General features: G+C 39.2%; 1 protein-coding gene across 3 annotated transcripts in view; it reads right to left on the bottom strand.

The window, feature by feature from the left end:
- Positions 1-4,410: 4,410 nt before the first annotated feature.
- Positions 4,411-23,450, bottom strand: part of PEX5L (peroxisomal biogenesis factor 5 like) — a 40,359-nt gene continuing 21,319 nt past the window's right edge. For all 3 annotated transcript variants that reach the window (XM_054207374.1, XM_054207375.1, XM_054207376.1), the window contains 9 exons: positions 23,186-23,282; positions 16,906-17,001; positions 10,144-10,260; positions 9,061-9,204; positions 8,132-8,202; positions 6,841-7,038; positions 5,838-6,003; positions 5,320-5,477; positions 4,411-4,615 (listed from right to left, as the gene is read on the bottom strand). In XM_054207374.1, the coding sequence (XP_054063349.1) occupies positions 4,411-4,615; positions 5,320-5,477; positions 5,838-6,003; positions 6,841-7,038; positions 8,132-8,202; positions 9,061-9,204; positions 10,144-10,260; positions 16,906-17,001; positions 23,186-23,282 (1,252 nt within the window). The remainder of the gene's footprint in view (positions 4,616-5,319; positions 5,478-5,837; positions 6,004-6,840; positions 7,039-8,131; positions 8,203-9,060; positions 9,205-10,143; positions 10,261-16,905; positions 17,002-23,185; positions 23,283-23,450) is intronic.

Below are 23,450 nucleotides of genomic sequence, written 5' to 3'. Positions count from 1 at the left end.
ATACCAATCGATAGTTTAAAAATACCCTATGTGTGGGCCTTCTGCGTGCATTCTGTAAACATATACTTAAGTAGCCTTACTGCATGCTTTGTCTTAATACTTCAGTGTGGTTATTTGTTAATGTAGTTGCGTGCAGTGTTGTCATGTGAGGTTTTGTGTCATTTGAACTTCCCCCTCGATATTTTTACAAATGCTGTGATTTATCAGATCATAAGAAAATACCATTACATACAGACGTGTATATGCGTTTACCTAAAGATCAAACTGACATAAAGCAGTCTGTTGCAACAAGGTTTCTAGAGTCATTACAGTTTAAAGAGATGAGCTTTGGTCACAAAGCCTCACTCCATAAATAATCACTTTGATTTCAGCGCCTGTTCAGCATGTGCAGTGGTATCAGAGGCCAGCCCTCGTCCGGCATCTGAATCCACACACACCAGCTGATCACACAAAGTGCTGAGCGCTCCCGTGAAGGATACAGGCTCGCAGTGCTCAGCAGCTTGATGGATCAGACTTACAGGTCAGACGTACTCAAAAAGCTTTGCAGAGGAGGGACAGTCACAAACTGGGGTTAGGAAAGCATTTTTTAATTGCATGAAATATAAAATGGAAGAAAGACTCAAAAACTTGAAACTAATTGTCAGGCAGTTATAAATCACCTCTGGAGAAAGAGGGGAGTAACAAGAAGGAGAAACGGGTGGGAGATGATGATAAATCATTGCAGTGCACTAATTTGGCATCACCCCATAGATGCTTTGCAGCTGTAATCCTGAAATGTCTCCGAGACTCTTCTCTGCTGAAATAGCTTGTCTCTATGTAAAACTGCTTCCTTACTTAGACCTGAGCAACCTTCTGTTTGTGTGTTTCCTTTCAGTTTTTGCGAGCGCTGACCTCACCTGTGCAGGCCATGAGAGAGCGGCGCTGCCCTGTTCTCGTGTAGTGCCATCCCATGCCACGGCTGTTGTGTGCCCATCTTCCTTCCGTGCACACCTGGGCGAGTCAGGGATGGCAGGAGGGTTTGACTTGGTCGAGCTCATGGGGAGCACAGGGAACAGGACCCAGATTTCCTGTCTGTCACTCTCAGGCTCAATCTGCCACAGTTTGGCAGCCGCCTTATTTATTCTACCTTGTGCCTGGCTGGAAGTACCAGTAGATGAATTTTGTTTTCAGGGTGTTAATACGTGGCAGCCTTCTCACACTTTTCCTCGTGCTGTTTCAGGCAAATACACACGCTTGCCACTGAATATTTAAGAAACACCATGAGGAGGTCAGATCAAAGCTGCATCTAATCCCGTCTTCTGCACTGACAGTGCTTGGCAGTGGGGGCTAAAGGAGGACGATAAAGCCCAGGATATTGAATAAATCCCCCAAAGTACCAAGAGCTGCTGAGCCTGACCTTTAGAGTGAGGTGAGCTAAGTCATCGGCCACTCTCCCACACAGACCAGGCCAGCACTGGTGTCTGGTAAGAGGAGATATGCCACCATTCTCTGTAAGGCTGTCTGCTTTAGTCTTTCCCTCACGCAGTGCCTCGGTCAGTGGTAACTGGACACAGGCTATCTAAACGAGGAGAAACAGTTGGGATAATCTCCAAGAGCGTGCACAACCTCTTTGGATAGGCTTTAGCCTGTGTCCGTACAGCAGAACTGCAGTGCTCGGGATGGACTGAGTCCTGAGTATCCCCTTGGGAGACAGCGTTCAGCCCTGGTGGTTTGTTTCTAGGTTTTCAGAGACGACTTTCCTTGTACCAGTCGCATGGGTGTGGACATGTATTGGCAGATGAATGCAGTTTTCAGCAGTGCATCCCAGGATAAATCAAAAGCTACCTACTTTTTCTATTCTTTTTTGGGGAGGCTAGGAGTTGCACTAGGTTTTCCTAACAGAATTGCTGTGTTACTCGTCCACACACTAGAGGAGAAGAGGTTTAGTCAACTGCCATCAGTGTCAAATTCTCCTTGTCGTTCTGTCTCTGAGAAGTCAAGCAGTTAAGGGTTTTGGTTTTTTTATTTGAAAGGTATAAAAATAAAGCTCTTGAACAGCTAATTCCTCTGGATAAGCACTGATTATCCTACACAACGGCACAGAGGATATTCTGGAAGAACTTGTGTGATGGCAGGGCATCAAGCACAATCTAAGCACATATGCCTTTGCTTTACAGCCTCTTCTCGGAGCTGCCTCCCTTCCCTCTTATCACTTCCCAGATTCAATTGCACTGCACCTTCTGCTCTGCCTTATCAATAAAGAGCTGTCATCACACATCGCTGTCAAAGCAAAAGAGCAAACTGTTGTCAGCAGATATGCATACAGCAGCCCACTTAGCTACAGTGACATTCCCAGCCAGTCCTTGATAACCAATCCTTAGAGGAAGTTCCGGGAATCAGTTATGAAACGCTTAATAGATAAACAGGCATATATATATATGAACAATGAACTAATAAAGCACTACTAGAAAAATTCCTGTAGCTGTTTCATCTTCTCTATTCTGTGGGAGAGAGTGAGGGTAAGCCTTTTATTTTTTTAATGACAATTTATTATTTTTATTTAACAAACTATAGTTGGTGATTAGATGCAGTGATTACACTGTCTTATATGGAATTTTCCTTTAAGTGGTTGCTCAAAATAACAGACAGCTGCAAGAAACTTTATGTTTGTACTGGTGAAACTGTCCAATTCCCACAGAGCTGCTTTCTCTGTGATGTCTGCAGTTAAATTTTTATTTTTTTTTTATCCAGCTGATTGAGCTGGATTTTTCTTTTAATGCTGTTTATAGGAAATGTGCTTCTTGTCCCACTTTAACACATTCTAATAGCTACCCTGCACACTGCATTCCTAACCACAGATCAACACAGTAGCCACCTAATCCCACTTTTTATCTTTCATTATTTAGGAAAAACATTAAAAATACCAACAACTGAAAATTACTTCTATAAAAATGTCTATTCCTGTCTTTGATTGACACGTTCACCTTGAGCTAAATGTGTTTGACTGTAGTCGAATCAATCCATTCATCCTGTGGCAGGGTCCTGCCCCCGGTGCTGTTCTCCATTCATCCAAGCGGGGAAAATTAGGATGGTGTAGATGTATACATTTTTAAGCAGCTACAAATAATGATGTTATCTAAGGATTTAGTCTGATATCATGGAGGTCACTGAGACTTCTCCTACTGCTTACCATAACGGCAGGATCAAATTTAGTCTCAATCCTACAAGCATTATATAGACCATTGTTTTCAGGGAAAATTTTCCCTTGAGCGTGGTCTGTGGGCATTAACTCCTATGAAGACTTTCCTTTATTAGCAATAAAGGTCTGTGGCTTATTATGTTCTGAAATGACATAATTCACATACAACATGTATGTGCATGCACATGCATGTATTTCCAGTACCTGATGGATGCATAATAGAATAATCTTTCTACTAGATATTGCAGTTTATACTGTATTTGCATTTTTTAAACATAAGAATATTGAAAACCCTCTCATCGCATTTCAGGAAATGATATTTGGTCCTCGATGCCAACAAGGCTATCCTGTACATTCTGTTGTTAGTAACCAAAATAAAAGCATAGCAGCATAGCACTTTTTTACAAAAAGAAAGGTTAAAGTGCATAAGTAGATAGATAGGTGCAGATCCTGCTCTGAGCTCCTTTGAAGCAGACGCACTCTGTCCAAGATCAAGGACAGCTGGTTTAAACAGCAACAATTCTAGTGCAAATTACCGCTTTGCTGGCAACACTTGCCTTTCCCATATGGACGTGGCCTAATCCCAAAGACCTCCGTTCCTCTTAACATCGCGCATGGTTTATAACTCCATGAGCCTGCAGAACTGGGCCCAAATAATTCGAGGTACCTTTGGAAGCAAAAATTTTCTTGACTGCCAACTGATAAATATATTCAAAGCAAAATGCATCCATTTCACATGCATCTATTTTCAGAGCTCTGTTAAAAATGGACCTTGAGAAGACTTTTCGACAAAGAAACCAAAGGATAGGGAATCCACGTTGTAGGGCAAAGTGATGTCAGCATAGTGCGATGAGCTACTAAGCAGGTTCCTTGGATGCATTGCTTGCCATTCTCATGTGCAATAATGATTATCTAGGTTTGTTCTCAATATATTTTTCTTTGTATAGCTGTGTACATATAGAGATATAGCTTGCATGGGATGAAGGTTCTTCAGAAATGGCTATTTCATCTAGTTCAGGGCTTTGTCAGCTTAGCCACAGCTCATTTCAATCCTTTGAGTTTGACTTTATTTACATTATCTTGTGCTTTTGAACTTCTCCTTTTTGAACAACGTCCGAGAGAATTCCCCTACTGATCTACAGCCATGATCTTTTGGAAAATGTGGTCATTTCGAGATGAGTAATAAAAGAGTTCTCTGTTTCCTAATTTAATCAATTTGTGGATACTTTTTATTACGGCTCTAGATTGAAAGCTCTTAAGAGAATGTCTAGATCACCCACATTGGCAGCTTGAAATAGTTCTGGCTGGTCCATCATAGACAGAGCAATTCGAAGTGCTGCCCAGATATTGCCTGATAGAGCAGGATGGGGAACCTGTTGTTGATTCCTGCTCTTTCTTTGCAAACTGAGAGCAGTGAGAAAATTGCTGACGGCCTCTCTGTAGGGAAGGAGAAAAAAGAAACAAGCAATATAACTTGCTTAACAACTAGAGTAAAACTATCTAAAGCTCTATGCTAGACTCAAGTATATCATTTTCCAATGCAGTTCATCGGTCTCTTTGTGTTATTCTTGCTTGATTTTCTTTAAACAACTGGATGTGGCTTGTGGTAATGCAGAACTCAGCCTATTTATACATCTGGGGTATTGTCTTCATTGCTGTGTAGCTCCCCTTCATCTTAACTGTTTAAAGCTGACAGCCTGGAATATCACCTGTGATTCCTGAAGGATGTACTGAAAGTGGTTTTGACGGCATTAACTACTTGAAGCAGTTTAAGTGAAGTTTCTCTTCTAAAGACAGGCTCTTATATTTTCTTTTAGAAAAGCTCTTAAGCACAGGACTAAGTTTATGTGTGAGAAAAATCCCACTGATTATAATAAAAGTACTTGCACTTAGAGCTAAAAAAATGCTTAAGCAGCTTGCTGAATAAGGGATTTATTTTCTTTTAATAGAAATTCAGTAGTTCTGTTATATCGAATTTGTGGCTATAAGAAAAGTATCATTGCTTTGTTAGTACTTTGTAAAAAATTTTACAATAGCTGAGATTATGTAGCTCTATTCTGATGGTTTTTTTCTTAGATAGCTCCAGCTAGAAAGTGAATTTTCAATTGGTAGTTATGACGTCTGACTTTTTTGTAACTTACCTGTATGCCCCTAGGTTGATGCAGCTTATCCCTAAATTGTATCTGGACCTAATGAAGCCAGGTTGTATTTCTAAAGCACGCGTGTAGGCCTCCACAGCTTCCTCGCTTCGATCCCCATTTGCCAAGGTCGCTCCAAGACGGTTCCATAACGTATAGTCCTGGTGAGAAAATGAACTTTCTACTGTAGGTATCAAAAAGGGACATAATAGCGCATTTTTGCTTTCAAAGGAGGACTGCAGAAAATAACAGTATTGTATCTTCTCTTAATTGACACAGAATGTGAGGTTCTGACTCATGGTTATAGGTAACTTTATATAACTAGTACAATTAATCACACAGCTAGAAATTGAACTTGTATAAATCTGCTTCTAAATGGGACTGTTTTGTAATTAACATTTCTATTTCAGGTATTAAAATTTTAATGGCTGAAGTGACATCTCATTAATATTAGCCTAATCAAAAGGGGAGAAAGAAAATGGCCAGCTAAATTCTTAAAAATGTAAAAGCATAAAATGTACCTCTGGTCGAACAGTTAATGCAGCACTAAATGCATCTATCGCTCTGTTAAATTCTCCATTCAGGTGGAAAAGAACTCCAAGTCCCGTCTGCAAGTCAGGGTCTATCATATCACCATTCTGGTGAGCAGCCTCCAGGTACAAATCCTTTACTTCTTCAAGTAATGAGCTAGACAAGGGTGAAAAATAACTGAAAGTTCCATCTTACAGTTCTTTACAAATATTGCAATATTGATTGCAAATTAGAATCCTCGTAGTGGATTTATCAGAAGCGGTATACTCCTAAAATTTGAAAATAAGCTTCTTAACTTTATCATGGCAAAGATTTACTTCCAGGTGCTGTTGTAAACTCATGTTTGGAATAAAAAAGTTCACCTATATAATGAACTCAAAGTGAGATAACATGAAGGCTTATTAAAACTATTTAAATTAGATGAGTTTCTCAGACATAAAAGAGTTATTTACTGGCAAAAATAGTAGTCATTCTTAAGAAGAACAGATCAAGCGACCAGCGAAGATCCCTGAAGAAAGTTGCCAAAATGTAAGACTTCTGTACCCACTGTAGGCTTCATAAAACCTTTGCACTGACAACACCAGATGTCAGCAGGATGAAGCCAAAATAGAATAACACCCTTAGCTATTGAGCAGGACTTGCATGTTTTATTTTTGCTTATGCTAAATGATCTTGTCAACCCAGAGCTTGTTTAGAAGGAATACAGAGGCAGCAGACAGGGTCAGAGGAAAGTGGTGGGAGCTGAGGGAAAGCATCTCTTTTTAGCTCTTTTATTTATTATTATTTTTTAAGTGCCAGGGCTGGAATAACATACAGCCTTCAGTCGCTAAACCAAATGTCCTGTGTTGGCTTCCCACTCCTGCCAGTGGAGACATTGAGGCTTCCATCACAGGGAACAGGCTGGACTTCTACAGAGTAAAGGGGCACAGCACGCACCATCATTTCTAGTGATGTCGTTAAAATTCCCACCATCAGGATTTACACTGCATTTACCTTTCATCTGATGTCTTAGACATTCTCCTGGTAAGTGCTGGGGACCCTTTTTTGCTTTTCGCTATATACTTGTATTTTGGATTTTGCTTTATCCAGTTTCTTAGAGCTTGATAGGCTTCTTGTTGATGGCCAGTGTTAGTATAACTTACAGCCAGGGCCATCAGAGCTTTTAGGTTGTTTGGCTGTAGTTCCAAGCACCTAGGCAGAAAATAAAAACAGATGAAGGTATTTTTTTAGCCAAACACTATTCTTGAATTCTTCCAAAATAATCTGCCTTAAAAAAAATCACTCACAGAAGTAAGGTCTACCCAGTCATCCTTTAAAGAAGGGACTTTGTCTTATTTTTCTATGGGAAGTGCATTAAGCATATGCACACACACATGCACGTGCACATTGCTGTGCACACACACCTATGTACATAAACGTATGCAAAAAAGTTTTGTTTCTGTCCTTCTGGTCATGAGTAAATGTAGGGATATTCATTTTTATAGTATCTGTCTAGTAAACAAAGAGCAGCTTTATGTAAATTCAAGTGAGCAATTTAATATGGTTTGCAGCTATACAAAAAAGTATTTTGAAGACAAAATTTCTTTTTGTGAACATCATTGTTGCTTGTTTCAAAACTGTGGGGATGAGAAAGCACTAAATCAGGCAACCCCTTGGATTTCTATCCAGGTAAGCTAATAAATTACATATAAATAAATTAGATTATCCTTAGGTGAAATGACTCGATGGTTACCATTGCTAATGCAACTGAATGTGGAGAGGGTACTTGCCTCACATGGAAACGTGAAAGCCCACTACAGAAAGATAATAATAATGCTGATATTTTGGAACTGGTATTTTACATAGACACATACTGTGAGCTTCACATCTCTATCAACCTAAAAATGTTGTCAGTTTAGTATTCAGCAGCTGAAGGGAGCTCGTTCCAGTTAAGAAAACCTCTTCATTAGGTTTCACAGGCTCCAGAAAATATGCCAAGTGGCTAGAATATTAAAAAGTCACTTTATTTGCATTATGTCTAATTCATGTTTATCAGGCCATGTAGCTTTTCCTTTGTGCAACTATTTAAATTACTAGATTAAATATTGCACTTATTTAAGAAAACAGAAATATTAATTGCTAGTCATCCCTCTGAAGTCACTGGGAAGATTTCTATATCTATGTCAATGCTTTACTTAGTTAACTAAATGCTTTATGTTACAAGATAATTATGATGTTAAATATACTTAGGCCACTGTTACCTAATAATCATCAGACCCCTTATTTAGCAATTATTTTCATCTACCTTTGGAGGGCGACAATGGCTGCCTGCTCGTTCTCATTCTCTGCCTGTGTTATGCCCAGGAACTGCCAGGCCTGCAAAAACAATCATAATTGTGTTATTTTGTTATATATACCCAACTGCAAGCAGAGTCACAACTAATTCTACTGTTAAGCAGCTGGCTGAATAAAAATAGCAGATCTTTCCAGCACTAACTGCGGATTTTTCTGTGGCGTGCATACCAACAGTACCAATCAATGCAGTTTTGAATGTCTTTGGGCCTGATAATATTTATAATCAATGAATGCAAAGGTATTCTGTCAGTGTATGCTGATTTCTTAAATTTGAGGTATTGTACATTTTAAATGTTGCAAGAATTTTATGGAAAACAAGAACAATTATTAAGTTGTATAGGTTTAAGGGACTCCAGAGGATCTGAGGGTTCTCTCTGCTTTTCAAAATACTGCTGCTTAATTTGATGTAGCAATAGATTCAGAGACATAGATACTTACACCATAAATATTTTTCTTGTTTCATAGAAACTGACTTTAAATATATACTCATTGAAAACATCAATATTGGGGAAATTGATATAACTTTTAAAAATTTGTCAGCGTTCTTGTTAAATCAAGTGTTCATCTTTTCAATAGCATTGTTTAAAAGATAGTTTGAAAACATCAGGAAAAAAAGGAAAGGTTTGAAATATTGTCTCTTTTGAATACGCTTAAACGACAACTTGGAAATGCTATAATTTCAAAAATAGGGTCTCATCTTATGGAGAGCTCACCTTTATCTATTTCAAGGCATACGCTATTCCAAAACCACCGTTAGCATTCCGTCTGTTTCAATCAGTCATGATCAGCAAAGGTTTGGGCCCTGAAATCATTCCATCATTGCATGCTAAAGGGAGCCCCCTTTTCCTTTACCAGTAAAAGGCACGTGAGTAAATATACCTCCGCATCATTGGGTTCTTGTAGAATAGCGGCCTCCAGGTACAAGATTGTAACGGGCAGGTCACCTTCCTTCATTTTTTTCAATCCTTCCTCAAAAGCACCAGGCCAGTCTTTGAAGGGATTCTCAGTATGGAAATAATAACCCTGGAGAACAGAGACAATGGGCTCATGATGAAGCACTGTAGCACGGAATGGCAACTCTATAAAATTAAATGACTCACTGTTTTCCAACTGGATGTAAACATCCCTTGTTCTACGAAAACGGGATGAGATTCCCCATGAAATTTTGACAACAAAAAGTGTAAAAAGCGAGCATCACTGGACACTTATGTTTCTGCTCTCTTTATGTTTGCTTTAGCTCTGGAGTTACACTTACTGGTCCTCATGTTGGGCTCTCCTGCTCCCATCACAGATAATGGGCACAACTCACACTGACTGCAGTAACAGCAGAACTGGTCCTGGCACGAGCCCAGTACCTCCAGTCTGATGGTAAAGAGCACACATCAAGCAGCTGGCTCCCTCCAGTGCTTGTAACCTGATGTCTGTCCAGTTAATAGCCTGAAATCTTCAATTAACCTTCAAGGTACAGAACAGTGTTGCAAGCACCTGAGTTTATTTTAATATTTCTTTAAATTTTGCCTTTTTCTTTTCTTGCCACTGCAGTGTAAAGGTATGCTCATATCAGCTACATAATATAAATCAAATTAAAACATACAATGGAGGGAATGAAGAAGAGAGACAGAATCTCTAGCATGTCTATCCTCAACAGTGTTTGAATGTGCCAGCCCAGATTTTTCAATTTGCTGCTCTTCCTTAAGTGCCCATCTTCAAAAGTGCCCACAATCCAGCAGTTTGCTTTGTGACCCTTTCAGCAGAATTCTTGCAGTGTGCAAGTCTAAATGTAGTCTCGCTATGGCAAGGTCTTTTAAATCTACCCCACTCACAGACAATTAAAGAGGATGAGCTCTTTTGGGTAAAATTAGCTTCCACGTCCAAAGAGTTTGCTTGGGTTCCCTTGAATAGCCGAGGCTGATCTCAAAGTTTCACAGGAAGGATGTACTGAATTAAAAAACCGTGTGTTACCTTCTCAATAGTTGAGATGGTGACTTGCCCTGGTGCTTCCTGGTTCTCTGAAATCCAATTTCTGCGAGCCATTTCTTCCCATTCTGCTTGCATTTTATCCCAAAACTCTGTATCTGACTAGGAGAGAGAGAGGGGAAAAAGGGAAGAAAAATGAACACCTAAGCCTTAAAGTAAAATGGTAAGCTTTTAATTTCTTTCTATGAGTGGTCTGAGTCTGGCAATTTTGCTGAGCAGTATTAATTCTATTAATAATCATTACTGACTGAAATACTACAGCACAAAATTGGAATTCCATATAATTAAATTTCATGTCTTGTATTGTTGCGTTTCGTCAACAGAAAACTCTCTATCTCAGAGGCAGCGTATGTTCTATTTGCAGCAGGATTTGCAGCAGCTTACACTGCATCTTACTGATGCTAACAGCAAAATGTTACATCAAATTTGAAGGAAATGAATGCTGCTAGTCCCTGGCAAAAAAAAAGAAAGAAAAAAAGAAAAATTAACTAAGCATACATGCTAAAGAATAACAATAGCTAAAACAGTTTAAAAGACAACAAGAATCCCACTTTGGTATATTCAGCATAATTTTCAACTATGTAAAAGAGTAATGGCAAGGCTCAGACAGAGGGTGTCTGCACAAGAGAATTAATACAAATGGGGCTTTTTGACATAGTGGAGAAATCTTGATATTTATCATAAACCGTGATGGTGAGAGGAACCTATAAGGGATTATAACACTGTACAGTCAGATTAAAATTCAGTTCAAAGACAAGAGTGAAAAATGCGTATACAAGAGAAAAAGAAGTGATGAGATTTAAGATGTGTAATGACTAGAATGAGGGAACCACTGTGGCTACTAGAAAATGATGCCAAGAAATTGAAATAGGATTAAAAAAAAAAAGAGGGGAGAATCCAAGTTAAGGTGCTATTTTTTCAGCCTCCACGCATTAGTCACAGTCCCTGAAAAGCAGTTCCATGGCAGAATGTATGCTTGGCACTATGAGCCTTTGCAAAGTTCTCCAGTGCCTACCAGGACGTGGCCAGAACTTCAGTGAACTGCCACTACTGAGGGCACAGTTTCTCAGCTTATTCATGTCAAAGACAACAGCACAAATAAATCGACTGAAGTTTAGACAGAACTATTTGTGAGTGAGGTGCTAATCAAAATTAATTGAAGGTATTGTAAACCGGTCCCGATAGTTTTGTCTGAATCTTCATTATGAGACTGCCCGCTTTGCCACCGCTCCATCGCCACGCGTGATTTGCTTAGTCTGTGATTGCGTGACTTGCTCCAACCCTCCTTAGGTACTTGGCAAAAGGAAAGCACAGATGATGACAGCATCTGGGTGTCAGTGATGAGAATGTTTGAGAGTAGGTGTGGAGGGTTAGGAGGACTTGCTCTGGCTAACATCAGCTGCTGGAAATCATAAGGTGCTTTACAAATGGGAAGGTGCATCCCCTCTCTAGAAATCTAACGGGCGTTTCCTTTTGGCTCAGACTGGAGCATGTGCCTCCTGATACCCAGCACGTTCTTCCAGGAGACTCAGAATTGTCTGAATTATGCAATTATGGGATCTATGAAGGTACCTGTGATATTCCCCTGTGGACTAGGAAACAAATGGGAATCATTCACTCCTGGAGAGGAGATTTCACTCTTTGTAACAGAAATGAACAGAACTTGACAACTCTGTTACACAACAAATTCCGAGATTTCAAAATTTGCTTTCATTCCAAATGTGAAGGAAATAGTCTTTTAAATAGATGTGAGATTGTGCTGAAATGTCTGTTTAGGGTTTTAAAAGGCTAAGGTAATGAATCACATCGCTCCCTCTTCTACTCTTACCAGCCATGAGCAGAGGCCCTTGAATTTCTTTAACTTCCTGTTCAAGAGACGTCTCTATCAACTGCTTTGCATTCAGTGCAAACCTCTCCTCCATGGAGGAAAAAACTACCTGGCCATCGTTTTACTAGCAGTCATTTTGAGATTCAGGATGAGGAAAAGGACTGGAAATTTCCCTTTCCTGCAGATCAATATTAATAAAACTACTGAAAAGTAATGAGAAATTCCTTTTTAAACAGATGAACTTATAGAAGCAATTATATATAGATACATATATATATATGATGTTTATATTAGAATTTTTGCTTATCCCACAAAAATCCCTGATGAACCAACGGTTTGGAAACATATCAAATCACATTTCTGTAGATTGTAGGCAAACATATAAGTGGTTTTAGGTCTGAAGTTCAAATTCTGCTGCTTAATTACCGATTTATAATTGACACATAAGTTCACTTGTGCATACTCCACTTAAAAAGCTAATGAATTACCATGCGTTCAAGTAGCCGCGCTTAGTGTCTATCTGTAGTGAGTCAAAGGTGGAGGAAAAATGTAATGGGGAGAAGACCTGTTTTGCTGGAGAGTCTCTCAACTCATCATATGCTACTTGGACACGGGCCAGGACCCAACTGTTATTTTGTATAAGCAAAGATTTGCTTGTTTGGGCCAAATGGGCTGAAGTCCCAGCGACAGCTTCCTAAGCACAGCCAGTATGTGGGCTTCCGAAACTGGTATGGCACAGCTGTGCTGAGCCACTGGGTCATGCACAATTATGGCACCCGATAAAACGCTATAATATTGCCATGACATAACAATGTCAACAGCAGAGCAGTTTAATGTCCTTGAGGAAGACGATCATAAATATTAGAGTCTTTGTTAAAGGTCTAAGTCTATCTCAGCTGCCATTAGTAGCAATTTTTTCATTGACTTCAGTGGCAGGAGGGTTAAATTAATATTGAGTGTTTCTGAAAATCTGGCTTTGGATCAAGACTCCTAGATCTAATTTTAACTCTATTTGCTATGTGACTGGTGCCAATTACTTCCTTTCAATGCTTTTGCTACCTTAATGCCAGCAAATTACTTTGGACATGGCAAAAGTTTTGAGACCAGTTGAACACATTTAACACGTTCTCAGATCATCCGCGGCAGTTAAATGGAATGACAACCAGGAAAAATGTTCGTACCATCTGACTGCTTCCAAGCAGAATATTCTGCATTTTGTCAAAGAGGCTATTTTTACTCTTAGTACTTAAAAATATGCTGAAGCAGTTAAACAAATGGGAGGCAAAATATTTCCAGGCTTTTTCCTTCCAATGTGAAAGGGGGTGGGGTGGGGGGTGCACTTTCTGAATATTGCTGCTTAATCTCTAAACATACCTATTTTCATAACTTTTAAGAGTAGAATTTTGCCTGTTCTGTACTGCCAAAAATTAATTCTCAATATTTCTTCTTGACCAATGCATAAGAAAGAAAGCTTCTATGGTTGTTCTTTCTTTGAATTTCTGCATCCACATACTATTCAATGTGCAAGACGCAGTAAGGCAGGCTTACCTGCTAACTACGTCAGACTTCCTTAGCCAATATCTTCTCAAAACAAAATTCGAAGTATGCCTTTTTAGTAAAGTTTAGAGCTACAAAATGTATATCAAGGCAAAGATTTCCATTGTGATTTGGGAGAGTACCAAATGAAATGCATCTGAACGACTCCTAGATCCCAATTTAGAATGTGGTTTAGGCACTTAGGCACATCCAAAGGGATGTCGAAATAGCGAGCCAGGAATACCATAGGTACAGGAAGGATTCTAACCAGTGTTCCTGGGAACCACAAAACTGATGATTCTGGACTACATTTTCCTAGGCTAGAAGGAATTAATCCCATCTTCTTCCAACTATTGTCACATAATTTAGCTGTAATATGTTCTGACACTTCATAGCAGTATATTATAGTCCAGATGGCTCATGTGAATGGTGGTGTAAATAAAATGATGCTGAGAAGGACAGCTCAAAATTTCCTTTGCCTAAGCTCACAAAACAGTGTGGCATCTGCAGTTTGATCTCTACATCAGAGAATGTGGAATAAGAAAATATCAAAATTGGTTTTTTTCCCATCTCTGAGACATTTCTCAGCTGGAAGTTTCTGCACTTCCTTGGTTTCATTTTTATTTATTCTAACTCTTTACCAATAGGATGGTGGATGGTAAAACAGTCATTTTAATAGAATATAGGTACAGGATGGTTCTGAATCCCCATGCTGGCATTTTTTAAAAATTCAAAATACCAATTTTTGGTGAAACACAGCTAATTGTTAGAAAGATTACATTAAAAAATATTTGGTATGGTACTTGGAAATCTTGAAGCCTTTAGGCTATTTGTGTTTCCCTCACGTGCATAGCAAAGGGATGAGGCAAAAATCAAATCCAATTTCCAGAATGACAGAAAAAGTAGCGAAGTCTGCAAGCACCCAACCACGGCAAGTGGATCTGGACCCTCTCTGGTAAAAGAGCTAATTTACTTACCTCTTTATTCTTAAAAGATTCCCCAATGGCATAGACATCTTTAAACCTTCTTAAGAAAGAATTACCTCAAGGATCTTCATTAATCGCAAAGTCTGACATCTTAAAACCATTCCCAAAGCTCTAAAGTGAATACTGGGTGGAGGATCAAGTTTGGTGTCTTCATTTACTGAATTGTTAATTAATTCCTTTCGAACTAGGCCACAAAGAACCTGAGATTTGCTTCCTTTTCTTGATCATTTTTCTGGCTAATCTTACCACTTTGAGCTTTCCCAGTTGAAGAATATTACAGAAACACCCAAAGCCTAAAAGATGAATTTTTGAACTGTGTCTATTCTCTGCTTAAGAAAGCACTAATCTTTCTGAGATGGGCTGCAATTTATTTCAATCACTCTAGCTTTCTTACCACTTCATTTTAGCTAGGATGAAAATTCTCCTCTTTTCATATGCAAATGGAAATAACCGCTCTATAAGGTCTTGAAGAATCCTTTCCTTTACATTTTAACTACCTGGTCCAAGTTTCTATTTTAAGCAGAAAGAATAAGACTGCTGGCTACACAGTTAGGGAAACATTTCATTAGATTCTTTTTAATAGCAGTTTTTGAGACTACACTAAAGCATTTTAACAACCTGTCTTTGTTGTCTCAGAATGACCTTTTAATGTGCAGGGTTTTTTTTTTTTTTACAATATATTCTACTCCTTACTTTTCTCTGTAAAGTAATTCAATAACGTTTTGTTATCTGTTGTTGGCCTCAACTCGTTTTTCTTTCTGCTGAATGTCTGGGAAGTCCCCATCACATGTAGTTTCTGGCATTTGCAAGAGCACTGACATCATTTGCCTAACCGCTAACCGCACCACAGAGGTGTTCCTCATCAGATTCCCTCTATCGCCATCACAGATTACAGCGCAAGAAGTCCCACCCTCAGGATCAGGCTGCAGTGCAGTTAGGAAGATCTAGAGCATCTTCAGCAGTGACCATTTGAAAGCCAGTCTCTCCTTTCCTGCCAGGAGCAAATGTGTATGATGTGGGACATCAAAAAAATCTATTGTGTGTCACTAGCAGCTGTTTATAAAGAATCTATTTCACCAGGAAAAAACAACGCACTCAAGAAAAATGCATTCCGTGTACAGTTCAGCTGACTTACTGATTGTGCCCATTTTAGCCTTGTGCGAAAAGATCCTGAGAAACCACGGATGAATCCATGCAGTCTGACCTTAGCATATCATGAACAAATCCTACAAATCAAATTAATTCCTTAAATAAGAAATTCTGTCTCTAGCTAGAAGCCAGCATATGATTTAGGCCTAGTTTTGTTTGTAAACAACCAATATTAATCTAAAATAGTTCAACTGCCAACACTGGAATTATAATGGTATAAATCTTGAGTTAGAGGAGTATTAAAATACAGACACTAAAATTTAAATCTAAACCCAAATATCCTTAAAGTCTTCTAGATGTTTGGAGACTAATGAGACTGCAGTTCATGCTAAAAATAATCAGCTTTGAGCAATCAGTTCACAGCCTCATCCTTTCTACCTGAAAAACTCATTCCAGCAGCCGATACATAATTCAGTCTGAGCTTTCGGCCTGGGTGGATGCAGCTGCCTTGGCTCTGGGTGGGGATGGGATTTGGAAGGGTTACCGACTCAGTCCCTGAGAAGATATGATGCTCAAGATCGATGCTTATATCTGATTTTTTGTTGGATTCTGTTAAAAAACCTGTATGCCACCTTGTCTCTAGACAGGATCGGAATTTCAATTGGAACTAGTGGTAGAGGACAACACTCAAGAGGCATTTTTCATGTTGGAAAAGTAGTAGTTAGTGAAAAAAACAGAAGTGCAATAGGAGAACTATCCAAATACCTGCACTTTTTCAAACTAAATCAATTTTTCAGGAAACGAGAGTACTCCTGCATTTAACATCCAGCCACTAATTACAAAAATTCATTGGTGCATGGTTACTGCTGTACGTGCAGTTGCCCGTTAGAGCAGCTAATCGCTCTGTTTATCAGTGATGCTGAATTCCACTTTCACTCTGGAGAATTGGTTTGTGTCTCAGCTTAAATAACTGACTGCACACATTCAGTTGCTGGGGAAAAATATGTTTCACACTTATACTTTAAGTTTAGAAGTACTTACACTTGTGGGGAATTTTTCTTGACCCACTTGCTATAGCCATAAAAATCGAGCTTGAAAAGTTGGTTCTGTCTAATCTTCATTTATAGCAAAGGGTGGTTTTTTTTTTTTTTAAGGAGAAACTGCTATTTTAGATGAGTAACTCCAGGAAACATATATTTTCTCTGCTTTAAGTAATCCAGTTCTAACTTTCTCCTATATTTGTCCTGCAAGATGAATCAGAATCCACAGAACATCACCTGAAAATGAAAACAGTAAATGAAGTAATACCTCAACAGCTGCCTTCGCTCTTTCAAATTCCTCCTCCAAGGAGTGATTTCTGGAGAGAAGAGGCCCTCCCCAACGCTGCTCCTTCGTTGATCGTGCCTAAAAAATAAAAGAATAAATCAGAAAGAGGTGACATACTCTCTGCCACATTTCTGAGTTGTTTCCTTAATTGCCTAGAGCTCCAAGTGGCCTTTTTCCTGGGCAAAACTAGTTCTGTCCCTGCTTCAATTCCCTTACACTGTAGCAGAGATCATTCCTCATGGGAAGCAGAGTAATTTATCTTTTCCAGACTTTTCTTTTCACTCAAGATGCATGAAAGATAAAGAGACATCCAAGAAAAGACAATGCAAGAGTTGGGCTACAAAGGGAAGAGCCGACTATTTTGTAGAAGACTTTTAACTCAATTGTTCCTTCTCCTGTATTATGACTGTGGCAACACATTCCACTCACTGTGCTCCAGGAAGAAAGCATCTCATTTTCCCCGTACATTTTGTGTTTTTCTTTCAGGTTCTGTTTTGGGATCACATTGGAGAACCAAGTTTGCTACGGATTTCACTGGAAGGACAAGTCTTCTTTACAATCAGTAGCTCTCTCTTCTGCGCCTTACTATCAGCCGATCCCATTGGAAGTACATAACAAGTTTCTCCCTCTTCTTTTATTGAAAACATTTTTTTTTTTTTGCACAAAAGGCACGGTACAAACCCAAACACTATTCAATGGTGGCACAGAAAAGCACAAAGTGGCCTAATCTTGCTAAAGAGAGCTCTGACTGCTAATCCCTTAAGGCCCTCGTGTTTGTCAGAGGTTAAACTCATTAGCCATTTGCCTGACCATGGTCCCAATTACATTAATTTACGTGATTATATTTCTGATGACTGTACTTGTAATATTGGATTTCAATGAGCCACAGAGCTAAAAGACTCATTTTGCTCGCTTCAGACTCGTCGGGCTGTATCTGCGAGTGTTGGAATGCGCACTGCTGGGATGAAACATCCAATCCGTTCCGGGGTTTGCATATAAGTAACGCACAGGGCATGGTCAGACACGTGTGGCTCCGTATGTACGCACAGGGGTTTTTGCCTAGAAAGATGACATTCGTTTGTCAATCTAGCCCTAAAATTTCTGTTTTGTTCCTGAGTCTTCAGTCTCTCAAGTAGAGATTGATGAGTGAAATGTACAGATTGATGAGTGAAATGTACATTGTGTTGATGATACACGTATGGTTAGAAAAGAATAATACAGCAGAATTTCTGTGAGAAGCATGTGGTGGTGGGGGGCTCTGCTTTCCTCTGTGTTGGCTTTCAGGCTTTGCTGGAAGTGACGGGAAGCAGAAAGCAGGAGGGAAGGTCAGCTCTGAGGATTATCGTTTGTTTTCACACCAACAATCTCTGCTCCATGTTGTTTGGAAAATATATATTTTCTTTGGTGAGGCCAGGAAGAGATTTCAGGTAGTCCGTGAAAGCATACCCAAAGACAATCCTATACACTAAACAGCTATTTTATGGATTAATAGAATTTAGGGCAGAAGAGATAACTGGTTCAAATCGTCTGTTTGTCTGTATATCACGTGATGGTATTTGTCACTCAGCATCCACAGATGAGACTGACGTTCCACAGAGAATAAACTGGGGTTGTCTGGAATATATGTCTTTGAGGAAGGTGCTTGGATGTAATTTAAAGTTATCAAGAGACCTTAATCTTATCACTTTGCAAATTTGTTTAATTGCCTTCCTTGTTTCTCTTGCTAATTTTAATTTCTGTTTCCAACTATCACTTCTTATTCTTTTTCCAGTAGTTTAAAGCACTTTTTAGTACCTCTTTTTTTCTCTGTGGAAAGATACTGATGACTTTAATCAGGTTTTAATTGTCTTTTAAATGATATAAAGAGATTGAGATCTTAAATTCTCTCATTAAGAGGCATTTTATTCAGACTTCAACCTTCTGTTGTGTCTCTTTTACTCTCCCTCTTTATTTTTTTATAGCTTTATTTTTTTCATAGCCATACAGTCAACCAAAGCGAAGCCTATATTCCAGTACCTGTCTTGCCGTTTCTCTGTAGAGAAATCAGGTGATCCCCTATCTCCTGCTAATTATGTCTGCGTCTACACGCTCTTCTTGCCCCAGTACTGCACAGGGAGCTCTCATGCTGACGTTCTCGTACACTCTGAACCAGAGATTCTTTTCAAATTGCCTTCCAGCACAGTGTTGTAAGTAGAGCCTGCAGTCTTGTTCTGAAATGTACGATTTTTCAAGCGACTCTATTGGAATATATATTTCGACAGATGTCTTGGTCACTAGCTCATTTTTATGACTCTCTTATTTACATTTTTTTCATGCCACTCTTGCATCATATGCAAATTTTCTCAGGAATGGCTTGCATATTTATGACGGATCAATAATATCAAAGATCATGGTTTCTCTTTGGAGTCACAGAAGAACCCCCATGTGATTACAATTCCTAGTAAACAACTACTGTACTTGAGAACTTAAGATACCCAGTTTTGATCTGTTTAGCAGCTGATTTATTCATATTGCATGGTGTTAATTTTAAAATAGAATATGGTACGTTAATTCAAACATCTTGCAGAATATCACAGGGCAACATTTATCAACCCGGCCCGTAATCTGATCAAAGAATTAAATTTGGTTTTCTTGACACAAAACTCTTTTGATAGACATTAATTATGTTCCTAGCCTTTTCAGTATTCACGAGTTGGCTCTTGCAAACTGTTTGATTACTTCTGCCTTTTAATCTTTTGTTTCCAGTGACTGCAATTTCCTTAGGTCAAGGACAATAGTGTAAATCAGGATGTTCAGGCAGAAGGGGAGAGTGAGGTTGTTGGGGTAGTAGAGAGGCGAGCGGGAAGAGGACAAGAAGCACAGAAGTCCCCTCCTCTGCCACATGTCAGAGCATATGCATTGTCCCTGCAAAATCCCCACAGAAAAATACCTTTTCCTCCATTTAACGCATACCTGCCCTCAACCAGAGGGAAAAAAAGAAGTCATTAGCAAAACCCACATGAGGTGCATTTACGTATAGACAACGCAGAGTCGTATTCTGCGTTGTGATACCCAGAAATGAAAGACCCCACAAATAACAAACATGCTGCCTTTTCGCTGGTGCAGGAAGAGAGGGGATGGGAATGGAGTGCCAGCACTGGAGAACTTCTCATCTCCAGCTGGTGATGGAGTGGGACTCTGCAGCTGCCTCCCTTAAGGGGACCGCAAGGTGGGGCAGGGGTTGGGGTGGAATGGGCACGTCGGAGGCGCGGACACTCCGCATACGCTGTGGTTTGATATGCTCACCACTCTACAGCGGAAGTGCTGTAGCTGATCACTGGCTGCTGTCTTCAGGGACAAAATCTTCCATTCCAATGCATTTGCACAAACTTCCCTGCGTTTGTAGTCTGCTTATGTGCTGTTGGACCTTCACTGTTGGTGAGAGGCTCAAATTATAGTCTTAACTTTTGAGCAGGTCTTCAAATAATGAGCTAAAGCCGTCCCTTGTAACTCTTCATTTCATTAGAGTACCTGGCACATCCAGGGGGAGCTCAGGCCATTAGTCTTACTGTAGCCATTTGGGAGAACTGGGGAATAAACTTTGCATTCTAAATACTGTTGCCCCAAACTGTGGATTTCTGAGGTTTACAGGCTTTGCACTCTATCTTTGTCTAAGAGTGCTGATGTATTAGGTACAGTTTTTTAGCATGTCAGGGTATTTTTGTATGCCTTCTGAGTGAGCAATAAAATATCTAAAATGCCCAGGGAGGCATTTAGAGAGTTAAAACATGAGCAGACTTTACGCATATACGATTGAACATATTATCTTCCTCTGCAGTTTGTAATTAAAAGAGAAAAAAAAAAACTCCAAAAAAATCACAAACACTGTAGGATATCTCAGTACTAACAGAAGCGTAACAAGGAACTTTCCGGAATGGCAGATAAAAGAAAGAACAAAAATACTTTGGGGCAATGCAGTTTTAAGAGTTAATAATAGGTGACGTCTGATGTGAGTAGAATACTGAGAAGCAAGGCGGCCACATCCAGTGACAGCCACCACGCTATTGCCCGTTCCAGCCTTCAAACACGTTTCTTCCTTATTCGTTCAAAGTATGCCTGTGTGATTTTGTATTGGCATACGTGCTGGTAAACACAGGATTTTGTTAAGAAGATTTCGTAATTTTAATGAAAATATGACCTAGTTATTTAGTATTTCACTTTGAGGAATGAAATCTAACATGTCAAAGATGAGTGATGAAGGTGATTGTCTGAGAAATCGCTGATGGAAAACTGCAGCAAGTTTGACAAGATGAAATCTTTAGGGCTCGGCAGAATCTGTTGCATATGCAAAGGTTACCCTTAAATGAGATAGACAAGATCTATAGAGGACAAAGTATGGAAAACACATGCTTTGATAAAAGCTCTAACGTGATTTCTTTTACAAGCAGATTAAGAACTCAGTCAAGACAGATGAGGCTGTTTGTTGGGAGCTGACAATTTGGCAGTCCAAGAGTACGCAGGATGAAGCAGGCAGTGAATGAAAATACTAAATGTATAAGTAAACTACGTAGAATAAGAAGGCAATCTCACTTCAGGTCATTTCTCCGCACTACTAATTACCAATTTAACAACATTTAATGACTTGAATGGATCACAAGTTTGGAAAAAAGCAGCTTATGATAAAATAAAACGAAACAAAACATGAAATACACCAGAACAACAGATAAGAATTTTATACTCTGCTTATTTTTCAAGTTGGCTGATTCAACTTCACATTTTTTTTAATTTTGAAATACAGTCATTTTACAAAAGAGTATGGAGCCTCAACTGACTGAACTTATACTGAATTAAAAATGTGGATTTTTGGTCCTTCAGTTATTCTAGTGGAAGATAAACAGGAAATAGACCATATAAAGTGGAGATGTGAAATACTAAATTTGTAACTGCTTTGCAGAAAGCCACAACACTTAAATTCTTACACACATCTCAGCTAAGCACAAACTTCCTGGCATTTAGATCTATTAGGTGGAGGAACAGCCTCCTAAAAAGGGGTTAGAGGTACTTAAAGATAAGCTGGACAAACACCCTGTCCATCTCAAGTGGATGATATTATGCAATAGATCTTTTCCATTACTTAGATGTAGAAATCTATTGCACAGAAAGGCAAGAGATCGTGTATTACAACTAGTGTTAGGCTTTCCAAAGGGAAAAAAAAGTCCCGTTTGTAACATAGAGATGGCAGGGAAGTAAAGGAGACTTTTCTCCTAAGCAAAACACAGGAATGGACCCTGATAACTGGGTTCTGTTTCTGTTTTCTGCAAAAACTGCTGCGTAATCTCAGGAAAGACATTTGGTGTTTTAGTGTCACATTTTTCCATTTTCAGATAAGGCTATAATTTTCCATTAATTTCCAGATTTTCCATCTGACAGAAAGGTTTTGAAGTTCAGGCCTTAAAAATAGCTGTGGAAGTGGAGAAAATTATTTCCAACTAAAAGTTAATCCAGCAAACAATTCTCTCTTCCCCCTGCCAGTGGAATTGGCCGAACTTGAAATTTTTCAGTTAAACAATAAGAAGTAGGAAAGAAGGTGTATAAGCAACCTGATCTATGTGAATGCCTATATAAATGTGTGTTTGCACATATACATGCATACATACATATCTAAAACCATACAACTCTATGTAAGAGTTTCCACAAGGTCCTGCCCAATATGCAATATGGCAGTGGAACTGGGCAAATCTGCAAACTTTCAGCCCAGATCCCTCTCTATTAGAGCTCCTTTTCCAGCAGGAAAAAGTCCTTTGACCGCATCGGTCTCCCACTTCTGGAGATAAACTGCTAATGAACGTTGGTCTAATGATTCCTTCCTGTATTCCTTAGCCATTTCCCAAATCTAGGGATCCTTGGTTGACCAAGAGACCTTGAGAATAGATATATTGCAGGGAGAGGGAACCATTAGAAGTCTGAATTTTAGAACTGGAGGAGGGAAAAAAGATGATGCTGTAAATTGTAGTTTGAAGTCTTTCTCTCTGTACAGGAAGGTCACAGTTCACTGTGGTATTTAACTCTGAATGTTTGAGATGCTGACATAGTTAAATTAGTTTCATAACATCTTAATTGGAAGCTGTGTGAACATTCGGCTGTATGAGTCTTTCAACTGATGATCCTGAAAATATTCCTCAAGTAGTTCTTCCAGAATGTGAACAGTTAGCCAGTGGGACAATTCCTACTTGCCTTTTAATTGTTAATTTATGTTAATGTTTAATCTATCAAATCCTCTTACCTGTGTTGCAGGTGCAAGTTCTAATTCTGACATTGAATCAGAGTCCAAGGCACTCTTGACGTTAGTCAGCTCAGACTGTGATCTGTTTTCCGTGGACCTAGAAATAACGCATTTACACACTCATCACTGCACACTAAGACATGCTGCCTTATGTCTTTCAGGTTCATAAGCACATACTGATCAACTAGGCTATTTCTTTTAACAGAATTATTTAATTTGCAGTTACCAAAAGTGCCTGGACCCTTCTCAGCGTTCCCACTCTTGC

This window comes from Rissa tridactyla, chromosome 6 (genome assembly GCF_028500815.1).
Source record: "Rissa tridactyla isolate bRisTri1 chromosome 6, bRisTri1.patW.cur.20221130, whole genome shotgun sequence".
In the NCBI taxonomy this organism is placed as follows: Eukaryota; Metazoa; Chordata; class Aves; order Charadriiformes; family Laridae; genus Rissa; species Rissa tridactyla.
Note: the sequence above shows the minus strand (reverse complement) of the source record. Positions and strands in the feature narration are given on the sequence as shown.